Source organism: Lissotriton helveticus, chromosome 7 (genome assembly GCF_964261635.1).
Source record: "Lissotriton helveticus chromosome 7, aLisHel1.1, whole genome shotgun sequence".
Classification (NCBI taxonomy): Eukaryota; Metazoa; Chordata; class Amphibia; order Caudata; family Salamandridae; genus Lissotriton; species Lissotriton helveticus.
Window position 1 is genome coordinate 146,330,516 of NC_136068.1, and position 14,505 is coordinate 146,345,020.

General features: G+C 52.8%; 1 protein-coding gene across 3 annotated transcripts in view; it reads left to right on the top strand.

Annotated features, from left to right (window-relative positions):
• Positions 1 to 14,505, top strand: part of SYCP2 (synaptonemal complex protein 2) — a 2,783,385-nt gene that overhangs the window by 313,977 nt on the left and 2,454,903 nt on the right. For all 3 annotated transcript variants that reach the window (XM_078651823.1, XM_078651822.1, XM_078651824.1), the window contains exon 5: positions 8,888 to 8,992. In XM_078651823.1, coding sequence (XP_078507949.1) covers positions 8,888 to 8,992 — 105 coding nt within the window. The remainder of the gene's footprint in view (positions 1 to 8,887; positions 8,993 to 14,505) is intronic.

Below are 14,505 nucleotides of genomic sequence, written 5' to 3' on the forward strand. Positions count from 1 at the left end.
GCCGTCTTTTTTTTTTTTTTTTTTTTTTTTAAACCAAAAGGATATACAAGTCTAGGCCTACAACCAAACCGGCCGGCCGCAATGTGTAAAGCAAGCAGAGGTTCCAAGGCAAACATTACAGAATCAATCAGCACGAAGCAGAGGCAGTACAATCGTTAAAAGGGGAGAAGAGAATTAGGAACCAGAGGGCCAAAACACAGGAGCAAAAAAGGTTAATTTTATAATATGGGGATAAGGCGTATGACAGGCTCACTGTCAATATAGAGACGTCCGATGTCCCAGAACCAGCCTCAGCGTCAATAAGGGGGTAAGGGGCCGCAGTACAGGAGAGACAACACAATGCACACAAGAAGATCAGGATAATTAAGACATAATCGACACCTGAGCATTATCATCGTCACATGCCCACCACCCAAACCACAGCTAAGCCAGGACAGAGGGATCGGAGAAACAGCACATCAAAACCAGCCCGTCATAGTGACCTCTAGGAAAAAGGAGGGAGGGGGGCGGGGACGAGGAAAAGAGGGGGAAGAGGGGGGGAAGGAGGGGGAGGGGAGGAGGACAAGGTGGAACAATGAAAAAAGGAAAAAAGAAATGAAATATAAAAACGAAAGGAAGAAGACACGTCGACACAGGCGTCCCGTGGCGGGAATACAGGAGACAACAGGAGTATCAGCACCAGTGAGGGTACAGCGATCGAGAAGAAAAGCAACCGAATCATAAAAGGAGGGTTAACGACGCCACACACCCCACCCCGAACACACCACGTGAGGCCGGGACAGACGCGGCTTTACGAAAAAGAGATACAAAAGGGCCATAGAACCAGAAAACAAACAACAGATAGAACCCAACCCACCCATCCCACCCATCCCACCCTGCGCCCCTGTAGAAGGCTATGGCCTACCCTTCAAACAGCGTGCCTGTCGCCCTAAACCAGAACCCGAAATATAGCGAGAAGGAAGAGAGAAGAACGAGACAAAAAGGGAACAGAAACGGAAAGAAGAAAACAGGAGGGAGGAGCATAAGAACAGCAATCAAAATGGCCGGCCGCCGCCCTCCGCCCAACCAAACAATCACAGCAAAAACAGACCAGGACGACACCCCATCAAGCGCCATAAAACGTACAGAGAAGGGGACCTCCCACCTCTCCACGGATAGAAACAATAGCGCCACTAAGTCGTATACCAAGAATCAACCAAGAGTCGTGCATATCACCCCCATCCCTTCCGAACCACAAATCCCACCCACCACATGACAGTGTAAAATGAGATACTAAATACAAGACCAGCATACAATCGAGAAAAATGGCGACTACCATAACAACATGGGGGTAAATCGGTCCGCAAGGGAGCAGAAGTCCAAACAGAGAGTTTAGATGTATCAGCAATCGCAGCACGGATGATGAAAAACAGGAGTTCAGTTTCGCCGCTAGGGAGGGCGAGGGGGTCTCTATGATAGACAAAGGCAAAGCCATCGGAGCAGGTGCAGGCGGCAGTCCACCAATAGTTCCAGGCATCCATGTCGGACAGGGCCGCGGCACGATGTCCAAGTCCCCAGGGTCAGAACCTAGAAAAACAGGGAGCTCCAAAGTCACCGGTACACAAAACGATCTTCGATCAGCGGCAGCAACACTTGCAGCAATCGAGGGGGGCGAGGCAATGGAGTCACTGAAACAAGAGGGCGGCAAGAAGAAACGGCTGCCCAAAATGGCGGCAGATCGTGGCGGACCCACAGGGACATCGGGGTCCAGGGATGCGCGCAGGGATCTCAGAGCTTCCAGGATATCTCTGACCGTAAGCTCACGCTCACCAGACCAGATCCCCGCGCAATTAGGCAACCCAAGCCCGCCGCCACAGGGTGATTCTTGTTCCAGAGGGTCGGCCGCCATTTCGTGAAGTCAGCCCAGTCGCCGCCCTCCACGACCCCCGGAAAAACAGTTCAAAAATGTAGGACTTTACAGAGCTCCGGGGGTCCCAGCAATGGCAGCCTTGGTGCCGAAAGGATGTCCGCCCAATACGGGTCCCCGCCCACACCAGCACCGGCGCCCCCAACAAGCAGAGTCCGGGCGCAGAGGACCAGGGCCGCCGGACAACGCAGCGGCGGGGGGAGGACCCCTTCACAGAGTCAGTCCCCGGTGCACCTCACCCACATCAGCCGCGCGGTCACCAGGGCAGGCCCGGATCAGGATCGCCGGGATTTTCGCACAACGGCTCTCATCATTGGTTCACGCTCTCGGCCGGGGCCGAGAGCCGTCGGATCCCACAGGCTAGGTCCCGGTCTAGGTTCACCGGAGGGCACAACTTCGGAGCCGCTGCACATTGAGATCTCCGGGCCAAATGGTAAGTACAAACAAAGTGTTCTGTTTCCAAGTCCCCGATAATGTGTCGTCTCCGGACAGGATAGAAGACAGGATAGGCAATCAGGCCGGAGGGCTGCGGGAGCCGAGCTAAAAGGCGACCATTACGCTCGCGAGCTTGGCTCCTCCCCCCCAATGCGGCCGTCTTGATGAGAGGTCGGGGCCAGGCTGCAAGAACGACCGCAATTCGGCCACAGTCACAGGTCAGCGACGGGAGAGCAGGCGGGCGTGGTGGAGGTGGCGGCTGTTTTCTGTGCACCTCGCCCTCACAAACACACTCGTGCCTGTGCTCGGAACGATTTAATCCGACCCTCCGTAGTTCTTAGGACTGCGGGTGGGTGCGGGTGGGGCGCGGGTGTGATTACGGAGCAGAACAGAGCGGACCGCGGCCTCCTGCGACTCCGAAGATGGCATTCTGGCGTCTTGCGCAACTCACGAAATCCATCCTCAATCCACGCAGGGGATACACTACTTGGGTGCACCTCTGGATGCAGCAAGCGCAAAAGCGTTTCCTTCGGAGGAGAGACTATTATCCATACTCCACAAGAGTCAAACTATCCTGAGAACATCTCATCCCACGGCCAGACATGTATCACCTCTGCTGGGCTCGATGGCCTCGTGCATATTCATTGTCCCAAATGCCAGGCTACAGATGAGACTCTTACAACAAGCTCTGGAAGGCCAATGGTCTCAGGTCTCCAACCGCTGGAAGGACACTGCAATCCTACCTCATTCAGTCCAAATCTCCAAAAGATGGTGGCTGCAACAATCCCATCTTCTGAAAGAAGTTCCTTTCCACCAGGAGCTTTCCAAGCAAACTCTTGTCACAGATGCCTCCCTTCAGGGATGGGGCGCTCACATGGGATCTCTTCAGATCCAGGGATTGTGGTCAGAAAAGGAATAGCTTTATCACATCAACATCAAATTCCCTCCGTCAAAATCCCTGCTAGTTCAGACGGACAATACAACAGCTATGTATTACTTTTACAAGCAGGGAGGGACCAGATCCAGACCCCTGTATCTGGAGGCTGAAGCGATCTGGAAGTGGCTTCTCGCAAGGAACATGATGATATCTGCAGTTCACCTCCCAGGCGCCCTCAGTGTTCAAGCGGACAACCAGATGTCGAAACTTCGCAGAAGCGCACAACTTGGTGCTAAAAGAAGAGGTAGCTCAAGACATCTTTCGCAGATGGGGCGCACCAGACATAGATCTTTTTGCGGATGCAGGAAATGCAAAATGCTGCGCCTTCGCATCCAGATACCCGCAACCAGGCTCCAGGGGAATGCTCTGTTGATCGACTGGTCAGAAAATTACTCTACGCCTTTCCACCAGTTTCTCTCATACCACTGGTGATCAACAAACTCTGCGAGTCTAGGACTGAGATGATCCTGATTGCACCAGAGTGGTCTCGTCAGTGGTTGTACCCGGACCTTCTACATCTGTCCAAAGTGCTACACAGGAGACTGCCATCCAGATCTACTGACCAAGTGTGAGAAGTTGGCCTGATATATGATGCTCACTAGTTCTAGTGATCACCTTGTATCAGTCCAAACATCCCTTATGGTGATTGGTTGTAAGTCAACCTTATGGACCAGCTATCCTAATGGTAGCATGGACAAAGCAGTCTTAGGCTAAACTCTTTTGGCATGTGAAGCCAGCTGTTTTACCACAATATAACCCCTTGAATACCAGATGAAAGGACACCAAACAGGTTGTTATGAAAATAAACAATATATGTATTAATAACAAACACCTCTGAACTCTTTATGAGGTCAGAGGGCTAAGCACATGACAATCTCTTAGGAAAAATACGTTTAAGTTGCACAAATTACAATGGTGCCCTAGGGGCACGACAAACCATATACTAAGTAAGTGGAATGTGAAAGTCGATAGAGGAAATGGAGCTGTCCAGAGGCTGGAGGTTCGCTAGGACTACGCTATCTTCACCTTAGGTAAGTAATAGGAAGCCCACGGGACGCGTGTGCAGAGTGTGAACTCACACGCGAGATGCGTAACAACGTCTATGGACAGTACAGTTCAAGAAAAAGGTGAGTACGGACAATCCTGACTAGGTAGGACTAAAACGACTGTGGAACTGGACACTAGGACAGTTAAACTACCCTTGAGCACCAAAATGCTCTTGTTACCTCACCCACGGGCTGCGGGTGCATAGGTGTCAATGTGTGTCGGGTTCTCGCGTTGAAGTCTATGGAGCCTGGAGGAAAAGATGCTGCAGGCGACCAGGAGGAAGATGTCCGGTGCAATCCAAGGGTGGATCGGTGAAGAAGAGGACCTGAAAGCAGAGGGGACAGTGTTCAAAGTCACTGCCGCCTGAAACTGAACTCAGACAAGACGGAAGTCCTCATCCTGGGACCATCACCCTCCGCCTGGGACGACTCCTGGTGGACCCCCGCCCTGGGCACCGCTCCCAAGCCAACAGACCGCGCACGCAACCTGGGCTTCATCCTGGACTCCTCCCTCTCGATGACCAGACAAGTCAACGCCGTCTCCTCATCCTGCTTTCACACCCTACGCATGCTCCGCAAGATCCTCCGATGGATCCCGACCGAAACCAGGAAAACGGTCACCCAGGCACTCGTCACCAGCCGACTGGACTACGGAAACACCCTCTATGCCGGAACCACGGCCAAGCTACAGAGAAGACTCCAACGCATCCAGAACGCCGCTGCCCGACTCATCCTGGACATCCCCCGTCGCTGCCACATCTCCGGCCACCTGAGGGACCTGCACTGGCTCCCCGTCAACAAGAGGATCACGTTCAGGCTCCTCACCCACGCACACAAGTCTCTCCACGACCTGGGCCCCAAGTACCTCAACGACCGCCTGACCTTCTACACTCCCACCCGCCAGCTACGATCGACCAACCACGCCCTCGCCGCCGTTCCACCCATCCGAAGAGCCACCGCCGGAGGCAGATCCTTCTCCTACCTGGCGGCCAAGACTTGGAACTCCCTCCCCATCCACCTTCGACTGACCCAGGACCATCTCGCCTTCAGGAGACAACTCAAGACCTGGCTGTTCGAGCAGTAGCAGACCCCCTCACCCAAGCGCCTTGAGACCCTTCCGGGTGAGTAGCACGCTATACAAATGTTATGATTGATTGATTGATTGAGCCAGTGACCGGTGTGGAACCAGGAAGGAACCAGATGCTGTTGTCGCGATCAGGTGAAGAGTGGACGCTTGTCTCTGCAGCCACGTGGACCAGGAGGTGTCTTCGACGACCAGGATGGAGGCACGAGCTGTCCCACGCAGGCTCTCGCTGTCGGCGGTGTTGGATCCGGAATCGGCGTCAACAGGCCTTGGCAAAGGCAACCCACGCGGTGAGTTGAAAACGGCGTCTGGAGTGGACCAGGAGGGTCCGGGGTGCTCCTCTTTTGGAAGGGAGCAAGGGCCAGTCTGGAGCAACCAGACCAGCAGTGAAGATTGTAAAGTTCGTCGTCTAGGAGGCCACTAGCCAGCCGGCAAGTGATCAGACAACGCGTCAAGCAGCAAACAAGCAGAAGGGCCCCACGCAGATCTCGTGGATGCTGGAGGGCTGGTCTTCGGTGCAGGAGCTGCTCGGGGCTGGGGCTTCTCAGTCCCCAAAGCACTTGGTCGAGTTTACCTCGGGAGTCGTGCTGAAAGCGAAGTGCAGGTTCTTTCAAGATGGCCGGTCCCACGTGTCTCGTCGCACCCACGGATCTCAGCTGTGCTGCAGATGTAGGTAGAGGTCGGAGAGGTCTGGGAATCCGGGTCTCGTCGGGCTCTGAAGTCTGGATCCTCGAGGGAAGACGACAAAGTGAAGCCGCTGGACGCTTGATGGTGCCTGCTTGTGCAGGGTGGACACTCCTTGTCCACAAGGGAGATTCTTCAGTCTTCTGTGGAGCAGAACGTCGAAGTCCAGAGTTTCTTCTTGTAGAGTTGTTCAGGATAATCTAATCTGGAATGGGACCAGCTCCTACCTTTATTCTCCTAAAGGGGGCTGCACTACTGACTAGGTCCCTCCCCTGGGTGGGACCAGGAAGGGGGGTGGCTACACCCCCTCTCCTTTGTCCGGTTTCGCACAGAGCTGGGGCAGGGATGCCCCAGCAACTGGTTTGAACCGGTGTATGCACAGGACACCTTGTGTGCCCCGGGCATGTCTCATTCCTTTCAGGCCTGTCCTACCCAATACACAAAATCCTGGCTGGGGTGGTGCTAGCACCTCCCAAGGCAGGAACCCCTTTGTCCAAACCTCCCTCGCTGGAAGGACTCCCAGCAGCAGGAGGTCAGACTTTTGTCTGTGGTGGTGGCACCCATTTTGTGATGCCAAGGCTCGAGTTAACTTTAACCGAGGTTCTCAGTTACATACATGTCGTGTCCCTCTAGGAGGGTGGAATGCTACCCCCGTCGCCAGAATTGGCGAGGGGGTAGTATTCCAATTAGTATGACACCTTACTCGACATGTTTTGATAATGTTATACCAAAGTTAGCATTTAACCGCGAGGATTATAATGCACTTAAGAGTATATGGTATAGCGTTATCATGGAACAGCTATTAGGACTTGGTTCCGCAAGCTGCAAACGGGCTCAGCTCATGCCAGAGCACCATCTCACATAATTTCAAGCACTCTGCCTTCAGGATTGATAAGGCCTGCCATAGGAGTGACTGACAGGAATATATGTGTCCATTTTAGGGTTAGATATAGGTATACTATATCTACAGCAAAGGGTGATTACACCACCTTGCCCCAGCTGTCTTGCAGCCAGTTGTGTCTATTTTAGATGGCCAGCCAGGGGTGGCATAATACATGCTACAGCCCCTGGTAGGCCCTGGGTACACCTATGCCCTGGGTACCTATAGTACACTGTACAGGGAGTGATAAGGTGGCCCAGTACCAATTGGTAAATGCACCTAAGGTACATGGTTGTCAATTTAGAGAGAGAACAGCTAGACTGTGGGTCTGATTAGCAGGCCCACTGCCAGGGAAAGTCGTAAACCAGTGAAGCAAAAAGCTAAAATCTGGGGTGACCATAGGATTGCAGACCCCACTCTCCTACACCAAGTCGGAAGGGCAGGTGTTTCATCCCAACCTACCGTCACTGAGGTTTACAGCATGACTCCTGAGTTCCTCCAATATTGGCACTTAGGCCTCTCGCAAGACTGTATGCAGATCTTAAAGGAAGCGAGGAGGCCGTGGACGAGAAAGTCAAACGCTTTCAAATGGAAGCGGTTTTATTTGTGGTGTACGGCTAATGGTCATGACCCTATCTGGGTTCAAGAACAGGTTATTTCACCTTATCTGTTGTACTTAGCCAAAGCAGGTTTACAGTTCTCTTCTATCAGAGTACACATGGCAGCGATTACAGCGTATAGAAAGTCTCCCACTTGGGCTTCTTTCTTTCAAATGGCAGTTGTTAAATTCTTCCTGGAGGAGATAAAAAGGGTTTACCCACCTATTAGGTTGCCTTCTCCTTCCATGGACCTTAATATGGTCCTATCTATGTTAATGGGCCCCCCATTTGAACTAATTCACAAAGCCTCTCTACAACACCTCTCGTGGACGACCGTTTTTCTAGTGGCAATTACATCTGCTCGCAGGGTGAGCAAGATGCAGGCCTTGTTGAGTGGTGTTGAGGACTCACCCAAGTTTCCTTCCTAAGGTGATCTCGGAGTTTCAGATTAATCAATCAATCACTCTTCCCACATTTTTTCCTAATCCTACCATGCCTGCTAAGAAGGCGTTACATTCTCTGGATCTTAAAAGATTGTTGAAATTCTATCTCGCTAGAACAAAGGGTATAAAAAAGTCAGACTGTCTCTTTGTTAACTATGGTCCATTACACACTGGTATCCCCTACTGTAAAAGGTCCATCGCTTGATGGATAGTGTCTTGCATCACTGTATCCTTATCAGCTAGCCCATAGACAGCTCCCTGGCAAGCCGAGGGCTCATTCTACGATGGGCAAAGCTGCTACTACAGCTATACTTAAAAACGTACCTATTCAGGAGATATGCAAAGCAGCCACATTGCGGTCAGTCCACACATTTGCACGCCATTACTGCTTAGACTCTGATACTCATGTGGATGCTCAGTTTGGACAAGCATCCTTGAGAAATTAATTTGGGTAATACTTGATTGAAAACAGTTTTTGATATGCTGGTATTCGTCCGCAGGTTCCAGGGATGGGCTTGCTACTCTATTCAGTGCTTGTGACTATTGATGATTATCCCCTGGAAGAGAAGGATAAGTTACTTACCTGTAATCCTAGTTCTCTTCCAGGGGTATACTCATCAAAGTCGTTAAGGAAGAGAACTAGGATTACAGGTAAGTAACTTATCCATTTTGCCACATGAGCATTGGTGCACTTTTTTCAGCTGATATGAAGAATGAATGGTAATCGTAGGAGGTGCACTGCACATGAACCAAGTTAACATGGACAGTGGCTTAGAAAAGGAGGGGACAAAGGTAATGCGAAAAATAAATTCTTTAAACTCTGTACTTTACGCTATTTGCACCAAGTGATATCTCTTTTTTTTATGTCTTTACATGGTACCCTGGTTTGAGAAGTTGAGACATATTCTGACATGTGAAGGAACTGCAAAAAATGAAGATCTTCTCAATTTAGTTGAAGATTTCTTTGATGCCCTAATGGTAAAATGCTGGCACTACATTTTTATACTATGTTAATTTGTCAATATTTTTGTAACAATTATGCAATTTTTTTGTTAAGTAGAAAGCAAATTCCTAAATCCCTGACCTTCCAGCCTGGTAAATGTGAAGATCTCTAACAAGTTGTATTTGTTGCAATATTTGCCCTAGCAATTTAAGAGCTTAGAACACGGGTATGCCAGAAGTCTAGACAGGGATGGCTCTCTTCCTGTTAGCTTCCTTCCCAGTTGGTCTCTACAAGAAATCGTCATTGTTATTTATAAAGTAGGGTCCCAGGACTTCAGAGGGCAGCACTTTTCTCAATTCTTTTGAAAACAAATGCTTATCTGAGGGAAATGTCCTCTTTTTTAATTCAATCCAATTAGAACTAAACCAGGACTCAAATAATTAGTAGGCTGAAAAGACCTTATTCCCCTCTTTGAAAATAAAAAATAACACAAAACATACTGATATTAAGAACCCGCAATAAGGGGGGCATGGCCGAGCGGCACCTAAGATGGCCGCACTCTAACAAGGCTCCCGTGAGGAAGTCCCCATGGCCCCGCATATCGGTCAGTTCTCCTTGGCTTCAATGTCCTAGACGCCGGCTTTAGGTGCATCGTGGGCTCCGGTATCGGGAGACCCTTCTACGGACCCTCCCAGCGGCGCGGGAGCGATGCGGCGATCGCCGGCAGTTTGGGGCCTGCTGCGGCCCGCTCAGTGGAGGTGAAAGCGTCGGACGCCGGCCTCGCGTGATCCTGAGGCCGGCGGCGGTGGAGCAGGGCCGGCGGTGGGCGCCAGGGGACCGGCGGGCTCGGAGGTGAACAGTGGAACCCGGGACAACTCGGGAGGTGCCGGAGTGTGTGTGCCCCTCCCCTAGGCGGCGGAGGAAAGTGGAGACCCCAGGGCTGCTGATAGTGGAGAAAGTGGAGCGTCCGACGCCGGTGTGGGCTCGAAGGCCTGGGCCGGGCTCTGTGGTGGATCCGGACTCGGCGGCACTGCCCTCTGATCGTGAAGGAGGGTGGGCCACCTCACTAAACATGCTGACACCCTGCGGTGTGGAGGTGGTGGCTGATGTCTGAATTGAACGGCGAAGCAGGGAAGAGAGAGGGCCCTGCACTGGAGTGCGTGCCGGCGACTGCCGACCGAGCTGGTAGAGTGGCGAGGACTAAGTTGGAGGGCGATAGAGCAACTGGAGAGCCGCGGAGGAAGCCCCGACACCCCAGGCAGGGCGTGATCGCTAGCAGAAAGTAGCCGACACCTGGTACCTGCACAGGTGGTGGGCACGGAAGAGGTGCCCCGCGTCCACTGACTAGTGGTGTGAGATCCTTGGACGGAAGGGCCTGGCGAGATACGTCCGCCTGGGGAGTAGGTGGAGGAGCGATCGTCGGGAGCAGGAGGTGGAGTGGACCGGGGGAGTGATCGTGGACTTGCTGATTGGGCCCGCGTGGGATCCCCCGGGGGCACAGAATCACCGGTTGAGGTTTGGGGTGCCGTCGCGCCCTTGTGGGTGTCCCCCCCTCCCCACTGGGGGACACCATACCAGCGGACGCAACCATGAAGCCCAAGAAATCCATGACCACCCAGACTAATACCATGGACAACTACACGGCCACTGCAAACGGTGGAGGGGACGTGCAGGACGGGACCCAGGCGGGCGCACAAGTGCCATCCCTGACATCAATCATGCAGGCCATACAAACGTTGGGAACCACGCTGAAATCGAAAAAAGACAAAGTATCCAATGAAATGACATTACTGAGGGCGGACTTAAACAAAACGTCGGAAAAAGCTACCCAGAAGGCAGCAGACATTGCAGAACTCCGAAGTACCGCCAAGCAGATGCAGCAACAGGTTGAGCGTCTCTCGCAGCAACAGAAGGTGGTGATAGTCCATCTGGAGGACCAGGAAGGAAGGGCCCGCCGAAACATACGCGTGGTAGGGGGGCTGGAAAGATGGAGAGGCCAAGCGTGGACCTGTTTCTTGAAGACCTCATCCTCAAGCACCTGGAGCCCAAACGCCTATCGAAGTTCTTCGCTATCGAGCGAGCTCACAGAGCACCGATCCCCCCGCCGCGTCCAGGGGCCCCGCCACATACAATAATTGCACGGATCCTTAACTATAGGGATCGCTACGCCATTTTGCAGGCAGCCCGCCAACAGGGAGATCTGCGGCTGGACAATGCCACCATCAGGCTCTTTCCAGGTTTCACGATGAAGGCGCAACAGGAGCGCCGGTCCTTCGACGGAATTAAAGTGCTTCGGGAGAAAGGCATCAAATATATGATGTTTTTTCCGGCGAAACTTAAGCTTTTCAAAGACGGGAAATCCTTCTTCTTCACCTCCCCGGAGGACATTCATTCCTGGCTGGAGGAGCACAGGGACGCAGCTGGCCCCGGATCGGAGGGCGGCTGGAGGAACGCGGCGCCGCAGTCTCAGACTTCCTCGGTTGGTTCCCCCGGGGAGAGGGCATCGGCGGCGGGGACCTACTTTGCCTTCCAGCAGAAATCGGCCGCGGAGCCTGTCGGCCTTGCCGGCCATGGGGTGAAGGAGCCCAGACTGGTCTGCAGTGAAGAAGTTGACAGGGGTTCACGTGATGTATAGTATCTCCTTTATGTCCACTTAGACTGGGTGTCAGAGGTGGTACTGGACAATGTATAAGAGGGGGGCCCGTGGGAGGGGTAACCCTTGCGAAAATGCCTCCCTAGCAATTGCACTGTTTGAGAACAAATTGGACAGGATGTGGCAGTTAACAGCCTACGAAGTGGGGCCGACGGGAGCCCTCAAGTTGCGGGACTAAGTAGCGGTACTCACCCCCTTGGTTTTCGTTTGAAGGGCTACAGGCGCTTTGCTTGTTGGGGGATGTCTGGCCATGTTGGCCGGCGTAGCAGGGTAGCAGGGAGGGGGGATAGTTCTAGGGGTTGGGGGGGGCGATGGTTTTGTCTATGTTTAGTTCCTTATGTTTCTTTTATGATGCATCTGTTTTGGCTCCAAAGGCACTATTGGTGGGCAAGCGGGAAGGGGGGGGGGGGGGGCGGGGGAGGGAGAAGGCTGCCTCCTCGAATGATCGTATCAGTTATCTATCATGCACATATCACACGCCAGTCACGTTAGCGTATTAGAGAAGTGTGGCTCACTGGTTAGAGGAGGCAGACCCTGAAGCAGAGGTCAGACCTGGGACCAGGGTTCATTTCCCGACGCGGCAGGGTCTTGAGTCCAAATGTCCACGGACTCGATAATTCTCGCTTCGGTGCCTACTCGAATCACGGGTTCACACTCTGCAACTCTGGGCAATAACTTGCTTAATCTCCACTACGGCCCCCCGCGGCGGGATGCCTGGCTTTCATCTTGGGGATACCCAGTACAGGTCATCTCACAGGGAAAAAGCCAGGACGGGTTCCCAAAGCAAGCGCCATGAGACCTTGCGGTGATAAGGCGCTATATAAGAACCTTTGACATTTACATTTGTCCTGGAATGTTTACGGCCTACAGAATAAGATAAAACGCAACACGGTACTCCAGTATTTACATAGGCACGCTCCAGACATTGTCCTGCTACAGGAAACACATCTGCTGGGAAACCATTGTAAGGCCCTCAACGCTATACGCTACGGGCACACGCGGGTTTTACCACAGGCTCAAGAGGGGGGGGGATACTCATTAGAAACTCCATGCCACTGGTAATCGGGAGACAATGGTTAGACCCCTTAGGGCACTATGTGGCATTGACAGCCCAGTGGGAAGGTAAGACTATCAATCTTTGCTCGCTATATATTCCACCGCGACTACACAGCACCACCCTCCCAGATGTTGGAAAATTGCTGCTGGATATGACACCGGGGATTCTGATCCTGGGGGGGACATGAATGCAGTAATGGAGAGGGACTTAGATAGGTCACAGATTCGGCCTGCAGGGGGAGGGACCTGTCACCTCCGGGACTTTATACATGCAATGCGGCTGGTGGATCTTTGGAGGGCACACAACCCCCTGGTTCGGCAATACACGCACGTATCGGCAGCTCATGGTTCAGGGTCTCGGATTGATTATATATTCACACAGGTGGGAAGCATGGGACTGTTCCAGGGCGGGTGTCATAGAGCAAGGGGGATATCCGATCATTCCCCAGTGGAAGTGCATCTCCGAGGCCCGGTTCGGGATCGGGCTAACCCCCCCCCCCTCCCAGACTAGATACGTTTTTATTTAAGGATCAGGAGTTCCAGGAAGCATTCAGGGAGCGAGTAGACCAATACGTCACCGATAACGTTGGCTCTGTCAGCTCACATAGTATAGTGTGGGAGGCGTACAAGACTGTGGCCAGGGATTTTGTACAGGCGGAGGTAGGAAAACGCCGTAAAGACAAACTTACGCAAATTGATAAATTGGAACAAGACCTTCAGGCCCTGGGGAATGTGGGAGAGGGCTCTTCTGAGCAAGTTTGGGATAGGCGACATAGGCAGCAGCTCCTGGAAAAGGAGATAAGAGATGTGCTTACTGACCAGGCGAGATCTCATGCCTTGGCAATCCAGAGACGAGTGTATGACTTGGGGGATAAGGCCAACAGAATGATTGCCTGGCTGGAGAACAGGGATCGGGCACGTAATTGGGTCCCGGGGATTGCACGATCGAACTGATCTATGCAAACCACGGGCAAGGAGATAGCGGTGGAATTCGCAGGATACTATGAGGCAATTTATAGATCTCACACCGCCAGGCGAGAGCAGGAATGCCAAGACTTTCTGGCCCCTTTGCAGCTACCTGCGTTAGAACAAGCAGATACAGACATCCTTGAGTCACCAATAACAGTTCAGGAAGTTGAAAACGCCATGGGAGATCTGCAGGCGGGGAAGGCGCCGGGACCCAACGGGTTTCCGGCGGAAGCATTCGGGTGTGTATCAAGCCGACTAGCGCCCCACATGCTGAATATGTTTAAGGAAGCCAAACAGCGGGGGATCCTGCCGAAAGATCTATGGTCTGCAACGATCGTTGTAATACATAAAGTCGGCAAACCGCAGGAGCTGTGTAGTTCCTATAGGCCCATCTCCCTACTTAATTTTGAAACACAGGTACTTGGTAAAATACTGGCCACGAGACTGGGGGCGGTTATCCAGTCCTTGACCCACTCGGACCAATCGGGCTTCATGCCCCACAGGAGCACACGTCTCAATCTAAGGCGTTTATTCGGGGTCCTACAGTAGATGTCTGTGAGGCCCGGAGTGCCGGCAGCTTTGCTGTCTCTTGACGCCCAAATGGCGTTTGACAGTATAGAATGGCAGTACCTCTATGCAGTTTTGGAAAAAATGGGCTTCGGTGAACACTTTCAGCGTGGGTGCAGCTGCTATGTACCGAGCCGCTTGCAAGAGTCCGGGTAAATGGAGTGCTGTCCAGGGAGTTCCACATGCGCCTGGGGCACGCTCCAGGGTTGCCCCCTTTCACCCACTCTGTTCGCACTGGCGCTGGAGCCCCTAGCGCATTGGATACGAACGGACCCCTTGGTATGGGGTATAGACTTGGGAGGG